At 37.4% G+C, this 20,421-nt stretch overlaps 3 protein-coding genes across 3 annotated transcripts; 2 read left to right on the top strand and 1 right to left on the bottom strand.

Annotated features, from left to right (window-relative positions):
* The first annotated feature begins 1,997 nt into the window (after positions 1 to 1,997).
* Positions 1,998 to 4,656, top strand: LOC122645651 (probable inactive nicotinamidase At3g16190). Its single transcript, XM_043838970.1, has 5 exons — positions 1,998 to 2,053; positions 2,480 to 2,593; positions 3,867 to 4,104; positions 4,340 to 4,456; positions 4,554 to 4,656. The coding sequence occupies exons 1-5, from the start codon at positions 2,006 to 2,008 to the stop codon at positions 4,625 to 4,627; spliced, it is 591 nt and encodes a 196-aa protein (XP_043694905.1). The 5' UTR covers positions 1,998 to 2,005; the 3' UTR covers positions 4,628 to 4,656.
* A 6,979-nt stretch (positions 4,657 to 11,635) lies between these two features.
* Positions 11,636 to 15,056, top strand: LOC122645190 (probable inactive nicotinamidase At3g16190). Its single transcript, XM_043838522.1, has 5 exons — positions 11,636 to 11,723; positions 12,053 to 12,166; positions 14,332 to 14,569; positions 14,766 to 14,882; positions 14,983 to 15,056. The coding sequence occupies exons 1-5, from the start codon at positions 11,676 to 11,678 to the stop codon at positions 15,054 to 15,056; spliced, it is 591 nt and encodes a 196-aa protein (XP_043694457.1). The 5' UTR covers positions 11,636 to 11,675.
* Positions 15,057 to 17,870: 2,814 nt separating this feature from the next.
* On the bottom strand, positions 17,871 to 18,251 carry LOC122645189 (miraculin-like). The gene has a single exon (XM_043838520.1). It carries the CDS (start codon positions 18,249 to 18,251, stop codon positions 17,871 to 17,873), a length of 381 nt encoding a protein of 126 aa, XP_043694455.1.
* Positions 18,252 to 20,421: the final 2,170 nt, after the last annotated feature.

Below are 20,421 nucleotides of genomic sequence, written 5' to 3'. Positions count from 1 at the left end.
TCAGTAACTTCCATCCCCTATTGAGATTGGGTTCCTTTTCATGATGTGCGGCTGGGGAGCCCCGACACACGTTAAGATGTATGTTGATATTTGAATCAGGGCTCTCCAATCGCACGATGTGCACTGGAAAGAAGCCAGCTCCGTTTGTTCATAGTTTGAAATACCCTTCTTTAGTCCAATCAAAAGATCTGATGGGGTGAATGAAGGGATTCTATCTTCACTATGGATGGAAAGAAACTGAATCCTATTTCCTTTCTTGATTATCCCATAATCCCATAAATATCTATGCCCCTGGCTGTGACAAGTCCAGGCCAAATGTCATCATGAGCTTCTGTGAAATGTAACAAAAGCTTTTTCCACTTTAAATTAATATATGATATATCATAATGGAATGCATAGCAAGATTCTCACCATATAATGACTTTCACTCTATATTGCATGTCCTTTTTTGAAACTTTTTGATGGAACAAGAATCTTTGCAATATGGTGTGTTCCTTGCCACAATAAAGATGACATTTAAAAGTTGATTTGGTTATATGCGTATCCAATTTTGATGTAGACTTCCTTTAAATACAATTCAAGTACCCCTTAAATTTTTTCGTTTAGCTGATTTATAAATTCAAAGAATCATAAATATGATGATCTTTTGTCCTTCTTGTATATGGATTATTTAAGAAAAAAAAAACATAAATTGTAATTCTTTTTTTTTCCCCTCCTTGTCTCTTTTTATGTCGATTCAATTATTATCTAAGAACTATGGTAGGTCCTCCTATAATTGACATTTAGAAATATTCTCTTATAATTAGTAAACTTTTGACAAATAAATTACATGATTCTATAGTTAAAACTAATTAATTAGTTATAAATAGTCAAATTTTCCTGAACAAATATTTACCATGTGATCGACATCAGTTGGACCAAAAATTTATGGAAAGGTAGACCCCTAGGTCCTCTGTTCACATATAAAAATTCAGGACTCTAGAATGGTGTATATAGTGTTTTTTTTAGGGGGGTAGGGGGAGGTAAACGGTGCATATAGTAGTTGGGGTACTCTAAAAATGCATGAACATATATGAGAATGCATACAATACACAGGTGAATACTTTCATTGAATTACATTATGAAATTTGATATGTGGCTAATACAACCATGTGTTATCTATCCAATCGACATCATCATTTAATGTGGCATAATGAAAATGAGCTTACCAAAGCTGGATTATTGAGAATAAGTTTTTCCTTATAATTAAGGGGAAAGTTTTTATCTACCATGGGTGAAGGAAAAATACACCTATGTAAAGTTATTATTACTTTACTCTCGTATAGACGAAGTCCAAACTTTTCTCTCTCATAACGATGCCTATCCCATTGTTGTAATGATCGACTCACGATCAATGGATTCTCCTTCACTCTAGGTGAGAGGAATCTAGGTCCTAAAATTAACATTATCCTTTAATAAATGTAAGGTAACTGCTCCCTAGTCAATATACCAATTATAAGGGTCTTTGGTTGGAACAACATTTGCATCATAGAACAATCAAATGACAAATTTGACTATAGTATATACTTAGGAGATGGACTAGATAGATCACATGTCAAAATTTAAACCCAAATTCAATCATTTACCCTAATGCAATATTTGCACTTCATCGGTAGATTCATGTCAAATTCCTAGATATTTTAATGATCTATTTGCCACATGATTTCTTTGGGTTAAAACTTGACACATGAACAAGAGACTTTAAGGTTTATCTATCCACAAAATTTTAACCCAGCAATCTTATCAGGATGTGTTGAGGAGTGGCCCCACCCTTCATATATATTGTTTATTAGAGCACTAAGTCCAAATGAGATATCCAGAATCTTTATACAACTTTCTGATTAAAATACTGAAGAACAATCTCTATATAAACTAAGACAAGCAGCAATATCTTCACACAGATTTGGTGCAGAGTCTCTCTCACTGGGTAGCAAAAGTGATAGTGAGAAGTTAGATTGAAGTGGAAATGGAAGAGAAGTGGAAGACAACAGCTCTGCTTGTCATAGATATGCAGGTTTGTCTCTCTTTACTGTTTCTTCCTTTGGTTTCTTATTCAATTCTTTCTCAATTCCCCCTTCTCCCTTTTTTTCAGTTCTGGAATTACTCTGTTGGTAAATAGATTCTGGACTTAGAATATATTCTGAAATCCGTTTGTTTTTTAGAGTGTATTTAGCCCTAGAATCTATTCTGAAATCTGATTTTTTACATTTTATTTTTAACTTTAGTGTGTGTTTTTTCAGTTCTGAAATTGCTCTGTTAGTTAATAGATTGTGTATTTAGAATATATTCTGAATATTTGGGTACTTTAGAGTGTGATTTAGTCACGGAATCTATTCTGAGAATGCATTCCAAACACAGCCTTTTAGTTTACTTGTTTAGATTTTGTTATCTAAACTCTCTATTTTTGTTGTCTTCTTTTCCTTGGGTTGGATGGATGCAGAAAGATTTTGTTCTTCCAAACAAAATCATGCAGGTACCTGGAGGCCCGGCTATTATACCTAATGTTATTAAGGCCGTTGAAGTTGCAAGGCAGCGTGGCATTCTTGTAGTTTGGGTATCATCTCTCTCTTTTTGTGTTTGTGACGGTGAAATCTCTTAGTTGTTGGATCTACAGGTCAAGGGATTGAGCTCCTCTCCCGTGCGGAACAATGTCTAGCACACATCATTTGTTTGGGGAGGTCTCGATCCACATGTCACTACATCGGGATGCGTGTGACAGTGTGGATCGGAGCTCCCCAACCGCATGATGTGTGTTGGACACCGTCCGACGCACAAGTGCACTAGAGAGGAGCCGGATCCAGGGTCAAGGGCACTTGTTAGGTACCACGTGTGCTATGGTTAGATGATGAGGACCCATCCATTTTTATTTTTTTTTCCCCCACTAGAAGAAGCCTCCAACCCCCATGGTAGGGAAGGGGAAATTTTTTCATAGCTTACGTGCACTACTAAGGACGCATGCTTGCAGCCCCACCCTACCACGTGTAGAGCAGCCCCGTCATTGAATGCCTCACTGGGCGGGGTGTTCGCTGAAGAGGAGCTCGATCCGTTTAAGTGTGTCTGATCAGTTAGTAGATCGGATAGTGAAAAATTCGTCATGAATTAATGAATCCATCAACATGTGCTTTTTATCCATTACCTTTTAATTAAGGGTTTAAGGTTATCATGTAGGAAACCCTGATCTATATCATACTTCACGCTTGGCAAGCCTCAACAGTTAATTAAATCTTGGAATATAAACCTTGGGAAAAAGAATGTTACCTAGTTGCGTGGATCATATGCTCAGACGTAGGAGCACACGATATTGTCATCCGTGCCCCCTGTGAAATCGAAAATCTCATCCCAATTTTTGCCTTTGTGTGTGCTCTCAGACACAGGAGCACACAAAATTACCATCCACCCCTTGTGAAATTGAAAATCACATCCCTATTGATGCCCTTGCACATGCTGTCAAACACAAACATACAAAAGCGTATAAAATTACCATCCCCCTACGAAATCGAATTCGCATCCATATTGATGCCCCTATGCATGCTCTCAAACAAAGAAGTGTACAAAATTACCGTCTCACCCCCTATGAAATAAAAATTCACATCATGTTTATGCCCCTACACGTGCTTTCATTGGCCCGCATGGTGCAGGGGCTACACGATCAGACAACAATCTCTTGCCTACATAGGAAAAAATAACATTGTCTAGTCACAAGGATCTCGCACCTAGACACCAGAGCATGCAAAAATTACCATCCCACATCCTATGAAATTAAAAGCCCCATCCATATTGATGCCCATGCACGAGCTCTCATTGGCTCCTACATGATCCAATTGTAGGTTGTCAGAGAACATGACCAAATGGGAAGAGATGTGGAGCTCTTCCGCTCGCACATGTATGGCAAAGACAAAGAAACACCACCGGTCAAGAAGGGCAGTGTTGGTGCAGAACTAGTTGATGGCTTAGAGATACAAGAAGGTGACTACAAGCTTGTTAAGACTCGTTTCAGTGCCTTCTTTGGTACTAATCTTCATTCGGTACTTCAAAGGGTTGGCATCGATAGCTTAGTTGTGACAGGTACGTAATTAAGTTAATGTACCTGCACCCAGACATAGCCCAGTACGAAAAGGCTAGTGCACCCCCAGGAAAGTCAGAAAGGACCAGTCTTTTCGTGCTGGGTTGTGTCTGGGCACAGGTGCACGTCAAGGCACAACATCGGTTAACGTTCTTTCTCCCTTAAGTTAATTAAGATTATTTACGAACACCTGTTTATCTATTAATTAATGGAATTTACACTTCTGTTACAATATAGGAGTTCAAACACCAAACTGTATAAGGCACACAGTGTTCGAAGCAGTGGAGTTGGATTACCCATCTATATCAATCATTACTGATGCCACCGCAGCTTTTACACCAGAAGTACATGCTGGTAATTAATTGAATTGTGATTTCTTAATAACTAATTAATTAATTAACTAGTTAGTTAAATCTCTCTATAACATACATGTTTGAATTTGATGAAACAGCTAATCTTTTCGACATGAAAAACGTTGGAGTTGCAACACCAACACTGAAGGAGTGGTGCGAGTCCAGTGCATAATGATCTGTTTCCTCTTCCCTCAACAATCTATCTAATAAAATCTATATTGTTGTTGTTGTGGACTCTTGATCAGTGATGATCTATCTATCTGTGTTTGGTTTGCTTGAAATCATAAATAAAAATCAGATTAGTATATTTAAGAAGCCCATATGGCCTGGACTGCCGCAAACGAAAATTAAGAGATGACATGAGCAAGAAGAGATCAAGGAAATTTATCTCTTGCAATTCTCTGCCTGGTCTATTTCCCCAAGTCCCTCTAATAGGGGGTGGACCCCACCTGAGCAGCGGGTAGGGTGGTCATTTCCCCCCCCCCCCCAATGAGAAGAATTGAAGGAAATGGATGGGCAGGGATTTGTAGGTTATAAAGATCTAGAGATCAAATACTTGCCAACTTTTGATGGAATTATTATCTGCTCCATTTCCCTAAGTTCCTCTAATAGGGGGCGGAAATGACCACCCTACCCCTTGTTCGAACACACTGTTTGAGTGGGGTCCACCCCCCTCTATTAGAGGGACTTGGGGAAATGGACTGGTTAAGAAATGGAGCAGATAATTTTTCGGGTTTGATGCTGCTCAAGACTGAAATTCCACACATAGAAAATGAAGAGAATTCTATTGCTAAATTAAAGAACTTTTTTTTTTTCGATAAATTAAAGAACTAAGTACAAGATAACAAGAATCAAGGATGACCACTTAACTCAAGGGTCAGAGAGGACCGTTTAAATATTCTAGGTCTTTTGAGGACTCACTCAATCTAAGTGTGAGGCTCTCTCGTCACCAAAGAACCTCAAACTCTCAATGGTGCTTTCAAGCATAATTGAATGTAAAATAGAAATCTAAATAACTTTTTACTATGACATCACATATATAGGAAATAGAAAAGAAACGTAGGGGAACCGTTGGATGGGGAAGAATAAAAATATTCAAAATGTCAAATTAAAGAAACGTTGCAAGGAAGAGTAAAATATTCAAAAAGATCTTGCATTGGTCGAGGAGTGATTTAAATTCACATTGACCACTGGAAACTTTCCATGGTCTTGGACTTAAGAAGAAGAGCTGCACTGATCTCCTCTTCTTGAGAAGAATTCGTCCTCAAGTTTGACGAGTGTATCTTTGATTATGTGTCTTGATCAAGCTTCTTCAACTCTTGTTCCCTAATCCAAATATCTTTTGAATCATGCTTGTTCTTCCAATGAGAAAGGTATTTTGTGTAATTCCTATTTGTAATGGTAATGGACCGTGAATCAAGCTTAGGGATGTAAACGGATCAGATTCGGCTCGAATAGTGCTATATCCGCATCCACATCCGATTAGCTTTGTGACGGATTCGGATAGTGCCAAACGGATACGAAACGGATATTTTATCCGTTTACATATAAATATAGTTTTTGGGATAACTATAGCCTATCTGTATCCGCATCCGTTTAGCTTTCGGACGGATTCGGATAATACTAAACAGATACGAATATGGATACGGCAATGGATTTCGCCTATTCATTTACACCCTTGATCAAGCCCTACAAAATTTTGGGATGTAGGTTATTTGGATCCCATGATAAGGATAATTATCGACAACATTAATGGAATGCATAGCAAGGATCTCATCATATAATGATTTCCACTCTATTGCATGTCTATTTTTTGGAACTTTTTGATAGAACAAGATGCTTTGTGATATGGTGGTTCCTTGCCACTATAAATATGGCATTTAAAAGTTAATTTGATTCTGTGCCTACCCAATTTTGATGTAGACTTCCTTTAAATAGAATTCAGCCCCTTGATTCTTTTCGTGTAGTTGATTTAGATCCAAAGAACCATAAATATGATAATCTTTTGTCCTTCTTGTATATGGATTCTTTTAAAGGAAATAAAAACATAATCTAACTCATGATCATCATCTTATAATTATTTTTTATCTTTTCTTATTGCTTTTCATTTCAATTTAGATTATCTAAGAACTAAGGTAGGCCCTCCCATAATTGACATTTAGAAACAATTATATAATTAAAACTAATTAATTAGTTATAAAAGGTAAAATTTTCCTAAACGAATTTTTATCATGTGGTATCAATTGGACCCAAAATTTGTGGAAAGGTAGACCCTAGGTCCTCTGTTCACATATAAAATTTCAATGCTGAAATTTGACTCTATGATGGTTTTTAGTGGTTTTTATTTTTTGGATAAACAGTGCATATAGTGGTTGGAGTATAGTATAAATGCATGAATACGCATGAAAATACATACAACATACATGGATACTGAAATTTGACATGTGACTAATACAACCATGTGATATCTATCCATGAGTTGCTTTGATAAACTTACCAAAGCCAGATAGTGGATTGAGGAGATGAGTTTTTCTTTATAATTAAGGAGAAAGTTTTCATCTACCATGGGTGAAAGAAAAGTACACTCATTTAGAGTCATTATTATTCTGCCCTATTAAACGGAGTCCAAACTACCTCTCCTCTCGTAATGATGTGTATCCCACTATTGTAATGACTCAAGGTTAAGAGATTTTCCTTTAACGTGGGTGAAAGGAAACTATGTCCTATATTAAATTATCCTTTAATGAAATATAAGTCAAAAGTTCCCTGATCGACAGACCAAGTATAGGGGTGTCAATGGGTCGGGTTGGGCCGGGCCTGCCTAAACCCTGACCCGACCCTAGAGGCCTTAACCCTGACCCTGACCCTGACCCGACCCTGTCAGGATCAAGAAACTCTCAACCCTGACCCGACCCTGCCAGGGTCGAGCCGGGTCGGGTTGGTCTTGATTTATGGCACCGTCCACGTGTCTCATTAGACCATGTTTTTGTAACATAGGATCTCAACCTATGGGACAACTAATAAATATGTTGAAAAAAATGGCGTGTGTATAAACTCTCTCTCTACAATTGTAACTGTGTCCCCTCAATAGGCCTGGAAGCTTATAGGGGCTACAACTAAATAACAATCATGTCAGTGACTCTTTTTATGGTCCTGATCAAAATAGTAGATGATCTACTCTTTTTATGGGTTCCCACTTCATGATGATGACAAAGCTAGTAGTTATCTCTGTACAATTCTCTTCTGTTTTTTTTTTTGTCAAGAAAATACTTATATTAAGTATATAATATATATATATATGTAATATTATATACCTATAATTAATACAGGGTCGGGTCGGGCCGGGCCGGGCTAGGCCGAGGATCTAAACCCTGACCCGACCCGACCCTGCCAGGGTCAGACTATAACTAAACCCAAACCCGCCCTCAGGGTCAAAAAATCAGGGTCGGGCCCAGGCCGGGCTCAGGGCGGGTTCGGGCGGGTTCGGGCCAGCCGGGCTTTATTGACACCCCTAACCAAGTATGGGCTTCTCTAAATGAGAACTTATGACACCAATCTTTGCCTGGTGTAATAGTCAAATGGCAAATTCGACTATAGGATACTCGTAGATGGGTTAGAATTTAGATAGATCACATGTCAAAATTTGCACCCAAATTAAATCATTTTCCCCATGGAATTTCACCACTCATAGGTTGACCCATGTCAAATTCTTAGATATTTCAATAATCTATTTGCCACGCAGCTTCTTTGGACTAAAACTTAACACGTGAATAGGGGACCTTAGGATTTATCTATCTGCAAAATTTTAGTCCAGTCCAATTTTTTATATGTATAGACACCTGACCATGACTTGATTATGTTGATGACCACAGATCAAAAAAATTTCACCTTAGTTATTATAAACGTTTTTCGTTTTTTAGGGCAATTTCTTAGATCTACTAGATAAGAATAGAAATTACAACATAAGTATGTTTCAAATTTGTTTTACATCTACTACTTTTCATTTTGAAAAGATTTACTCAATCCCTAAAGTTGGTTAATAGTCATGCCATGTAAGAATAAATTAAAAGTAAATTTTCAAAATTGCCCCAAAAATCAGTTTTAATTTTAAACCACAATGGAAAAATAGGAGAGAAGAGGCAAGCAACTTTCTTTACCTGTTATTATTATTATTATTATTATTATTATTATTATTATTATTATTATTATTATTATTATTATTATTATTATTATTAGGGAAATTTACGAAACACCCCCTGAAAATAGGTCGAAACTCGGATCACCCCCTGAAATTTGAAAATACTCAGATCACCCCCTCCACACTAACGGTGTTAGTTTGCTGTTAGTTATTGGTGTAAAAAGACTATTTTACCCTTGTACTAAATCATTAGAATCAAATTTTCAATACTATCCTTCCCTTCATCTTCAACCTACAATACCCCAACCCTCTTTCTCACATAACCTGCAACACTAAAACCAAATCTAATGGGTTTTGGGTTATGGGAATAACAAAAATGAAGGTGGTTCGGTGAGCTTTGTTTGGGTTTTCGGTTAGTGGAAATGGAGAATGGGAGTAGGGAAGGGTATAGATTAAGGGGAAAAGTGAATGGAATTCTCGGCATGTTATTTCCGACCGGCTTGCAACTTCCTCAACATCAAGGATACTCTACAGATCTACAGAGTACAGATATCCCTTTTGTTTATTCCTCTGGAAAACGACACCTGGGAAGACACAATTGAAAGAAAGTCTAATAAGAGATTGTTCATCTTTTTCTTTGTCGGCTTTTGTTGATCCATACCTCTCTCTTCTCGCCAATCCTTACGCCTCTTCTCCACCTCTCTCTCGCTCTCTCTCTCTCTCTCCCTTCCCTCTTCTTCCCTGTTCTAAAATAAAAGCCTCACTTGTAGTTTTAAAATTACTTTCCCGTTAATTTTTTCCATTTTGTTTTTAAATTTATTCCAAATCTCCGATGTGCTCATGTGCCAGTTCCACCTCTCCACGTTTTCTCTTCTCTCACTTGAGTGAAAATGAGTGAATGAGAGTGGAGATCTTTGTCGTTGGCCATGAGAGTTGAAAGGGAAGAAATTGATGAGGGGGAACTGCCGTATTGGTATGATGATGGTGCAATCCATCGTCCCACCTCCACTCCCAACCCCTGTTCTTCATCCCTTTCATCCCAATTCACCTCCGGTTCCATGATTCGCAGCATAATCAATAGAGAAGTGTTGGGCGGTCCTTTTATCTCTCAATCAATCTCTAATAATAGGAAGCATCTGATCGGTTTAATTCCAGATTTAAGGCTTCATTGTATACTCTGTTTTCTGTTTTTTTTTTTCAGCATAATAAACCTTCAATTAAACCCAGCCCTCTGATCTGTTTGCTGTGAAACTTTTGGAGCATAAAGCCCTACCTAGGGCCTCCACTCGACCTGCTTTTGGGGGCATTCTGATTTCTGGTTAGTGTGCTACTTGGATGAAGATCAGATTGAAATGGAGGAGAGAGGTGGAGGTCAAGGGGATAAAATAAAGGCTAAATTATCAAGCGAAACAGGAGATCAAGGGGAGAGTGGGGAAGATTCATAGGCCGGTGCCGGTGCCAGTGCCAGTGCCAGTGCCGGTCCCGGAGGAGAGAGAGGTGGAGTGGTCTGAGTGGAAGGCGTAGGAACGGGGTACAAACCCTTACTCCATTCGGTTTAGCCATTTGGGGAAGGAGAGGGGACATTCCCTCTCCGATTCCTTATTTTAATTAAGAAAAAAAAAGAAAAAAGGTACATATTGGGTTTTTAGATCTAAGGGTAAAGTAGAAATTATACTCTTCAAAGGGTAGTTAGGGTTTTCAAAAATTTTAACTAGCTGACTTCATTAGTTGACTAACAGTAGGGTTGAATCTGAGTATTGGGCTCTATTCCAGGGGGTGATCTGAGTATTTTCAAATTTCAGGGGGTGATCCGAGTTTCGACCCATTTTCAAGGGGTGTTTCGTAAATTTCCCTTATTATTATTATTATTATTATTATTGTTTCTCTCACTTTTGTTTTTTGTTTTTTTATTTTTTTTATGACCGCGTTTCTTCCACCAACTATGAATGAGATCCCATTCATTGCAGGCAGGAGAGGGCAGGAATACGAAGGGTATTTTGGAACATACCAAAACCCTATGAAGGGTTGGTGAACCCTAGGATGGTGGGTGGGACTATACTCTATTTTTTTTTTAATGTTTCTATTGTTTTTTATTCCAACAATTAAGATGTACCTCCCTTTGGACTCGATGCATAGCTTTGTTCTCTAAAAATGATAAATACAAAGGTATAACATCAAGTCCAAAGGGAGGTACATCTTAATTGTTGGAATAGAAAACAATAGAAACATATTAAAAATAAAATAAAATAAAATAAAAAGATGATGGTTCACCCAACATCCGAGGGTTCACCAACCCCTCCTAGGGTTTTGTATGTTCCAAAATACCCTCTCAATACTTATTCCTGCCCCCGCCCACCCTACAGTGAATGGGATCTCATTCACAGTTGGTGGATGGAAATGGAAATTTAGCCACAAAAAAAAAAAAAAAAGAAGTGAGAGAAACAATAAAAATTGTTGGAATAGAAAACAATATAAAAATATTAAAAAAATAAAATAAAAAAGACGATGGTTCACCCACCATCCTAGGGTTGACGAACCCCTCCTAAGGTTTTTATATGTTCTAAAATACCCTCCCAATACTTATTCCCGCCCTACGGTGAATGGTATCTCGTTCATAGTTGGTGGAAGGAAAATCTCCTCCTATTTTTCCATCGCGGTTTAAAAATTTAAAACAGATTTTTGGGGCAATTTTGGAAGTTTAATTTATAAACTTTAGGGATTGGGTAAATCTTTTCAAAATGAAAAATAGTGAATGTAAAACCTATTTATCTTGTAATTTCTGTACTTATCTTGTAGATCTAAACAATTATCCGTAAATAAAATCCCCACTATGATTATTAGGTATAAAGGAGTATGAGACGCACTGAGAAACCCACTTGACGTCACTGAGTGTAAATGAGATTTTCAGAATCTTTATGGAAGTTACTGATTAAAAAAATTAAAAAACGCAAGAACAATCTCTATATAATCTAAGACATATATGCAGCAATACCTTCACAAGGATTTGGAGCAAAGTCTCTCTCTCTCTCTCTCTTTTCTCTGGGTGGCAAAAGTGACAGTGAGAAGTTAGATTCAAGAGGAAATGGAAGAGAAGTGGAAGACAACAGCTCTGCTTGTCATAGACATGCAGGTATGGTCTCTCTTTTCTGTTTCTTCCTTTGGTTTCTCAATCAATACTTTCTTAATGTTCCATTCTCCCTTTTTTTTTCCAGTTCTGGAATTATTCTGTTGGTCCTTTTAGTTTTAATGTATACTCTAATAGATTTTGGATCTAAAACGTATTCTGAAATCTGCATGTTTTTTTTTTTCGATTTTTTCAGTTCAGAATATGTTTTAGACTCAGAATCTATTCTGAGAATGCATTCGAAACACAGCCTTACTAGTTTTACTTGTTTAGATTTTGTTATCTAAACTCTCTATTTTTGTTGTGTTTCTTTTCATGGGATTGGATGGATGCAGAAAGATTTTATTCTTCCAAATAAATTCCAGCTGCTACCTGGAGGCCAAGCTATTATCCCCAATGTTATTAAAGCAGTTGAAATTGCAAGGCAGCGTGGCATTTTTATAGTTTGGGTATCATCTCTCTCTTTTTGTGTATTTTTTGGGTGAAATCTATCTCTTTTTGTGTTTGTGACGACAAAATCTGTTAGTTGTTGGATCCTTGGGTCAAGGGCACTAGTTAGTTTCCATGTGTGCTATGGTTAGATGATCAGGACCAATAGTTTCCCCCCCCCCCCTCCCCCCTAGAATAACCCCGCCGCAACCCCAATGGTCGGGGAAGGGTAATTTGCCCAGTGAGGCATCCAACGGCGGGACTGCTCTGCATTCATCTCATCGCATACCTGGCCCACCCTGATGCACATGTGATCAGCACATGCATAGCAGCCCCGTCATTGGATGCCTCACTGAGCGGGGTGCTCGCTAGAGAGGAGTCCGATCCAATTAAGTGGGTCTCAACTACAAGAGCGGATGGTGAAAAATTCAGTCATGAATAAATGATCCATTAACATGTTCTTTTTTACCACATACCTGTTAAGGGAAAAAGATTTCTACTTGGTGCTGTTTTCTACGTCCTCTCATAGGGCACCGTGATATGACGCCTCTGCTTCCTAAGTAGATACCCAAGCGTGCTCACCCATTGGCCCAGACGCTTGTGTAGAGACCATGCTACTAAGTAGAGATCTCTTGCTCACCTTTTAATTAAGGGCTTAAGGTTAACATGTAGGAAACCATTTTCTATAGCATATCTCACGCTTGGCAAACCTCAAACAGTTGTCTTGCAATATAAACTTTGGGAAAAAGAATGTTACCTGATTGCGTAGATCCTATGCTAGGACATAGGATCACACGAAATTATCGTCCCCCCCCTGGCTGTGAAATAAAAAATCTCATCCATGTTGATGACTTTGTGTAGTTGTGTATGCTCTCAGACACAGGAGCGTACAAAATTACCTAGGGGTATCAATTGGTCCGGTTTCTTAATAGTTCCAATCCTAAAGGGCTAGGACCAGAACCAGACCAATAAGCTAATCGGTTCCAATCTTGAGATCCAAGAGGCCAAGACAATTAGCTAATGGGCGGGCCGCTTCTAGTTCTTAAACGGTTCCTAGCAGTCCAATTTTTTACAAAAAAAATCCCTAACACATGCTACATATATTTAATAATAAGACACTAATTTCTATCATATGAGATATGCTTCATTTTTTTTCTTTCTCAAATCACATAACTAATCTATAGTACCACTTGTTTTGTATTAAATATTAAAAAGTAAGAATGCCACCACCCTCATAAGTTAGGATTACTTTAAGGTATGTTTTTAAGTTAGCATTCCCAAATGGACCTTTAAATGTACAACCAAATCTTTGGTAAAATAACATATTAGACATGTGGTACCAATCAATTTTTTTTTTGGGTAGAAAGTACCAGCCAAAATTGAAAGATGAAAAAAGTAAAGGGTTGGACCTTAGGCTTTTTTTTTTTTTGATAGGTGGACCTTAGGCTTTGAGTCTTAAGAATTATATAATATATAGGGTTAGGATGTGAATTTGTTCCAGTTCCACCTACTCCTAGTTGGTAGATTCGAAACTAGACCAATAACTTATTGGTACATATAGAACCAGACCAATAAACTATTGTGTGGGTCAGTTCTGGTTCAATTCCCAATTATGGTCCAAAATTGACACCCTTAAAATTACCGTCCACCCCTTGTGAAATAAAAAACCACATTCCAATTGATGCCCTTGTGTGTGCTCTCAAACACAGAAGCACACAAAATTACCGTCCTACCCCCTATGAAATCGAATTCACATCCATGTTGATGCCCCTATGCATGCTCTCAGACCAAAAAGTGCACAAAATTACTATCTAACTCCTACGAAATAAAAAATTACATCCATGTTGATGCCCCTGCACGTGCTTTCATTGCCCCTGCATGGTGCAAGGGCTACACGATCAGACAACAATCTCTTGCCTATATAGGAAAAATGAACATTGTCTAGTCGCAACACCGGAGCGTGTATAATTACTGTCCCACCCCCTGTGAAATTAAAAGTCTCATCCATGTTGATGTCCATGCACATGCTCTCATTGGCTCTGCGTTGGTGCAAGGGCTACACGGCTAAGCAAGAATCTCTTGCCCATAAACTTAACTTGTTCACACACTTAATACACCTTTTTTCGGTTTCTTCTTCTTGATTGATCATGATCAGCAATACTGATGATGCATGATCCAATTGTAGGTTGTTAGAGAACATGACCCAATTGGAAGAGATGTGGAACTCTACCGCTTGCACTTGTATGGTAAAGACAAAGAAACAACACCAGTTAAGAAGGGCAGTGTTGGTGCAGAACTAGTTGATGGCTTAGAGATCCAAGAAGGTGACTTCAAGCTTGTTAAGACTCGTTTCAGTTCCTTCTTTGGTACCAATCTTCATTCAGTACTTCAAAGGGTTGGCATCGACAGCTTAGTTGTGACAGGTACGTAATTAAGTTAATGTACCTGCGCGCAAATAGGAGAGTGCATCGGTCTTTTTGCGGTGGGTTGTGTCAGACACAGATACATGTGAGGCACAACACCGATTAGCGTTCTTTCTCCCTTAAATTAATTAGGATCATTCAAAGAACACTTCTTTAATTATTAATTAATGGAATTTACACTTCTATTACTTTATAGGAATTCAAACACCAAACTGTGTCAGGGCCACAGTGTTCGAAGCAGTGGAATTGGACTACCCATCTATATCAATCATTACTGATGCCACAACAGCTTTTACATCAGAAATACATGCTGGTAACTGTATTAATGTGATTTCTTAATAATTAATTATTTAATTAATTAACTAGTTAATTAAATCTCTCTATAACATACTTGTTTGAATTTGATGAAACAGCTAATCTTTTGGACATGAAAAATATTGGAGTTGCAACACCAACACTGAAGCAGTGGTGCGAGTCCAGTCCATAATGATCTGTTTTTTCCTCCTCAACAATTTATCTAATAAAATCTAAATTTTTGTTGTTGTAAACTCATTATCAATCAGTGATTATCTATCTATGTTTGGTTTGTTTGAAGGGAACGATTGATGATCTATTATGTAATATGTTGAAATCAGAAATAAGAACAAGATGCGTATATGTCCTGCCTACTGAGTATATTTGAGAAGCTTTGTTGGAAGTATATTTATCAGGATATTGAGAGAACGCACTTATTTTTTCAAGCTGTTAAGACTTCAAACAATTTTTGTTCCACAAACTTTTAGGGATCCTGTAACAAAATATATTAGCAAAATTTGACGGTCTGAGTCGTGCTTCTTGTCAGTCTCCTTAAGACCATAGACGCCCCCTATGGAATGACCAAAGCCCCTTGTTTTGTCTGGGCTGGATCCTCTAGCTCCTACCACAGCTATAGGAGTGCCAAATTGTATAAAGTCATACATTCAGTAGTGGCCATTCATAATGAAATAATAAGTGTTTATGCATCAGTCATGGAATACATATCGAAAGCCTTTAATGCAATTAACTCGTCTATAGACTGCTCAGTAGGGGTTCCTACCGAGCAAGCAACGGAGCTCAAGAAATGATGCACAAGAGTAAATATAACCAACCTTCTTCAACTCTTGTTTGCTAATCCAAGTATCTTCCAAATCAGGCTTGTTCTTCCAATGAGCAAGTTGTTGTGTATAAATCCTATTTCTAGTGGTAATGAACTTCGAATCAAGCACCTAAATTTTGAGATGGAAGTTAGTTAGGATCTCTATGATAAGGATAAATATCAGCAAAATTAAAAATGAGATTGATTCTAATTCCATTAGGTACGTATCTCAATAAGGTATGCATTAGGTGATAATTTTTGAGAAAATGTCCTGGACCCAATTTCCTACTCTTTGTCTTCATAAAAAATTTCCTACTCTTGAGTGTTATATTTTCCTTTTAAAAACCTCTATTTCTTCAAGTATGTCATAACCAAGTCTCCTTTGAACCAAGATGTCGCCGGGAATCATAATTTCCTTGTAGCGGTTGTTAGCATATTGTGGTTGGGATTTCACTTGTTCTTGTAATTCTTTGATGTGGTTGACAAGTTCTTCTGCTTCTATGATAGTCTTTTCTGGATTAGGAATAAATATACGATTCGAATATGACCATGATTTCTTCCATAAGCCATTTCAAATGGTGCCTTTTGAGTATATCAATAGTTAGAACTATCGTAGACAAATTTGGCTTGAGATAAAATAAAATTATATTACTTTGAATGATCATTTGCAAGATAACAAAGAAAATTTTCAAGAGAACGATTAACCACTTCGGTTTGCTCATCGGTTTGTGGATGATAGACACTTAATAATTGGAGTTAGATGCTCATGAGGTTTTATAGAGTACGCCAAAAACGATTCATGAATTTTGTTCATGATCCAATATAATGGGCTTTGGCACACCATGAAGTCAAACCATTTTATTGAATAAGAGAAGCTACATATGAAGCATAGGAAGTTGTCTTGCATGGAATAAAATGCACCATCTTAGAGTATCTATCAACAACAAAAAAAAAATTTTGAATCAAAACCTCGTTGAGTTTTAGGTAGCCCATGAACAAAGTCCATTCGAATGTCTTCCCATGGATGTTCGAATAATGGTAAAGGCTGATAAAACCTACAATTTTGGATCTTACTCTTGGTCTTTTGACATTAAACAATTTTGGACAAACCGTTTTACATCACGATTTAGTTTTGACAAAAAATAGTGGTCCCTAACCAAAACTAATCCTTAGGAATGTAGTTTGAAATTAACATTTACTTTTAAAGAGCCTTGGAGAATTCAAAGTTGGTTATCATAAAAGGATATCTTATTGACACCTCTCAAGGTGTCCGCTAATCTGTAATCTTACATTTTTTGCCCTTGGTGCATGACACAATTTTTTTTTCAATAAGGATAATAGTGTCATTTCACATGCATACTTGAGAAATATGAATGACAATGATATCTTCTAATAATGACAAAATATATGTCACGATCAATTTATTTTTGAATACTTTTTATATCCTTTAATTAAAAACATTTTGAGAGTAAGATAAGGGATAATTAAAATGTGTCAAGTTCGCTAAAGACACCTATAGAGATGTCATTTAGATCCTGATGATAATTGTTTATTAGTATCATAAAATCATTACTGTGACTATCCTTGTATTTCTCCTAATTTTTTTATAAAATATGAGATAGTCTCACAAGTTTTTGGTAAGAGTTCAAACCCAATGACTTTATAAGACATGGCCTTGAGAAGATAAAACTTGTGATTAACCACATCCGCAATTTTGTTCATAATCTCATATTTGTAGTCGATCACAAAGGTGATTCTCATATATAAGAAACCCACTTAGCTTGTCTAAGGAACCAAAGGGCTTCATAGTTGGAATATAAAACAAACTCCTTGTAACTCAAATAAATGCGTCATAACCTTAAGGCTTTCGTTATCGCATAAAATACGAGGTCATAGATGAAGTATCTCATCCTAACATTATTAAGTTTTTCACTAAAAGTAAAAAAATTATAAGACTCCCTTAATCTTTATGACCAAAATTCCAAAAAAACACGTAACATGGAATTGAGAGAGGGTACACAAGAGAAGTTACAAAAATTTCTACTTTAATATTGATTTAATTTTATTTCCATTCTTTTTATTTTCCTAACCACCAAACCCTAAAACACCATGGTCATCTACCATTAACTAACAACCCTCTTCCCCATCCCCAGCGTACCCTTATTAATAAGTCTCAAAATTTACACGCTATATAACACCATTGTGCGTGCTACTATAACTCTTGACAGTGTAGTTAGCCTCATTGTTACTCCTTGCCTTCACGAACACGAATGGGAACTCTCCACTTGTCAAAACTGACAACCACCTTGTCCCCTCTTCTTTCCTAATTCCAACATCACCACACGTAACATGACACGACTCGCACAAACCGGGGCAGTATCTGATCCGATAAGCTGAAGCTGGATCCGATGCATTGACCAGCAAAATCTTAAACCAGTTCTTCACTGTCGATTTACCCGGATGACCCGGTTTACCTTCCAATGTCACATACCTCTCCCGACCCGATGCAGCATCAATCTGCCATACTCCTGGCATTTCCATGAATCTGATGTTCACATCTGTCGACATGTGGATAGTGATCTCTTCAGATCTAATTTGAGTGCTTGGGGCTTCCGCAATAGATTTAACTCTTGATGGAAGGGGCACCGGAGTGAACAAAACGGGTCACCCGAAATTCATGTTATAGGAGTGTTGTTTTACGGTAGGGGTGTTAGTGGTAAAACTGGATCTCTCACGTGTGTCGACAGTTAAACCACAGCCGTGGCCACCGCGGACGGCTGAGACAATGTAGTATGGCGTGCCCTGTTGGAGCTCGTTGCCATCGGTGTCGAACACAACTTCGCATAGATTGTGGGTCTGGGCGATAGCCTGTAACCGGAGAAGAAAGGCAAAGAAGAAGAGCTGAACAAGGATGGATTGCATCTTCATGACTGGAAGAAATTGAGATTATGGTGGAGCTTGACAATGGAGACTGATCCTTTTGTTTAGGCCAAGACCTTGTAAGTAGAATCTGAGGTATTGAACAGGTTTTAGGGGACAGGTGTTAAAGGGGCAGCAGTTAAAGATCAAGATCATAACAGTCATCCAGAGCTTGACTGTTCCAAACATCCAAGATGTAAATGGATATTCAAAAATTCAAATTTGATTCGCAATTGTTTAGGGGTATTCACATTTGAGAATCTCAAAAAAAAAAAAAAATTCCGAGTAAATATTCAATTAAAAATAAAAAGGTATAAAGAACGCTAACTAGTTGCATGGTTCTTGAGCTTAGACACAGGACCCCGCAAAAAGACCGTTGAGCCACAATGAAATAAAAAATTCCATCAATGGTTTTGTGCGTATTCTCATTGGCCCCTATACTAGTGCATTCTCTTGTCCAAATAAAAATTAAATAGATAATAATTTTGAGGATATTGAAGATTCAATAGGTTCTTAATATGAAGAAAAGAGAATCATGGGACTAAGACAACTAAAGGATATGGATTGAGAGTGAACTGTATCAGGGAGGAAGGTCTGAGTTATACAAGTCAAGGATATAATGTTAAAACAGAAGAAGGCTTGAAACTTCAAGGCGCGTTATAGAGTCACTTTTCTTAAGACGAAATTCGTCCCTACTTCCATATGCAAATAGGTTGCAGACGAATTGTCTCCCAGGATACAGAAAAGCCTCAAACAATGTTGATTATCTTGGCTGCGTTTTGCATAAACGAAGCCAAGAATGATTCCAGAAAGCCTTTTGAGAATGCAGAAAAACCAGAAGCAAAGAAATCTGTTCCTGCAGTAAAACAGATTCTCTACAAGACCACTTTTGAGAAGGAGGAGAAGAAGATAACATATTGGATCCTTTCAAATTTGAAATATCTCTGGATATTAATAAGCCACTTGACACCTGTTCCCAACAGATGGATTCTTCCATCTTTGAATCTGGTTCATTAGATCGTAACTGTACGATCTAAATCATCCAAACACATAACAGTCATAACTGTTAATCAATTTGAATCTGGTCCGTTAGATTGTAACTGCACGATGTAATCCGTCCAAACACATAATAGTCATAACTGTTAATCAATTTGAATCTGGTCCATTAGATTTTATCCAGATTCAAATCGGACCACTTGGTTAAAAAGACTGTATTAATGTGATTTCTTAATAATAAATTATTTAATTAATTAACTAGTTAATTAAATCTCTCTATAACATACTTGTTTGAAGTTGATGAAACAGCTAATCTTTTGGACATGAAAAATATTGGAGTTGCAACACCAACACTGAAGGAGTGGTGCGAGTCCAGTCCATAATGATCTGTTTCTTCCTCCTCAACAATTTATCTAATAAAATCTAAATTTTTGTTGTTGTAAACTCATGATCGATCAATGATTATCTATCTATGTTTGGTTTGTTTGAAGGGATCGATTGATGATCTATTATGTAATATGTTGAAATCAGAAATAAGAACAAGATTAGTATATGGTCTGCCTACTGAGTATATTTGAGAAGCTCTATTGGAAGTATTTATCAGGATATTGAGAGAACGCACTTATTTTTTCAAGCTGTTAAGACTTCAAATAATTTTTGTTCCACAAACTTTTAGGGATCCTGTAACAAAATATACTAGCAAAAATTGACGGTCTGAGTCGTGCTTCTTGTCAGTCTCCTTAAGATCATAGACGCCCCCCCTATGGAATGACTAAAGCCCCTTGTTTTGTCTGGGCTGGATCCTCTAGCTCCCGCCACAGCT

The sequence above is a fragment of the Telopea speciosissima genome, chromosome 11 (genome assembly GCF_018873765.1).
Source record: "Telopea speciosissima isolate NSW1024214 ecotype Mountain lineage chromosome 11, Tspe_v1, whole genome shotgun sequence".
NCBI lineage: Eukaryota > Viridiplantae > Streptophyta > Magnoliopsida > Proteales > Proteaceae > Telopea > Telopea speciosissima.
This window is presented reverse-complemented; position numbering and strand designations above follow the sequence as displayed.

Bases quoted from the DNA above. Each gene is read 5' to 3' on its own strand.
- LOC122645651 (XM_043838970.1), top strand. From the start codon at position 2,006: ATGGAAGAGAAGTGGAAGACAACAGCTCTGCTTGTCATAGATATGCAG. The intron at 2,594-3,866 runs GTATCATCTCTC...ATCCAATTGTAG, and splicing joins GTGGCATTCTTGTAGTTTGG to GTTGTCAGAGAACATGACCA. The intron at 4,105-4,339 runs GTACGTAATTAA...GTTACAATATAG, and splicing joins CGATAGCTTAGTTGTGACAG to GAGTTCAAACACCAAACTGT.
- LOC122645190 (XM_043838522.1), top strand. From the start codon at position 11,676: ATGGAAGAGAAGTGGAAGACAACAGCTCTGCTTGTCATAGACATGCAG. The intron at 11,724-12,052 runs GTATGGTCTCTC...GGATGGATGCAG, and splicing joins TGCTTGTCATAGACATGCAG to AAAGATTTTATTCTTCCAAA. The intron at 12,167-14,331 runs GTATCATCTCTC...ATCCAATTGTAG, and splicing joins GTGGCATTTTTATAGTTTGG to GTTGTTAGAGAACATGACCC.
- LOC122645189 (XM_043838520.1), bottom strand. From the start codon at position 18,251: ATGTCGACAGATGTGAACATCAGATTCATGGAAATGCCAGGAGTATGG.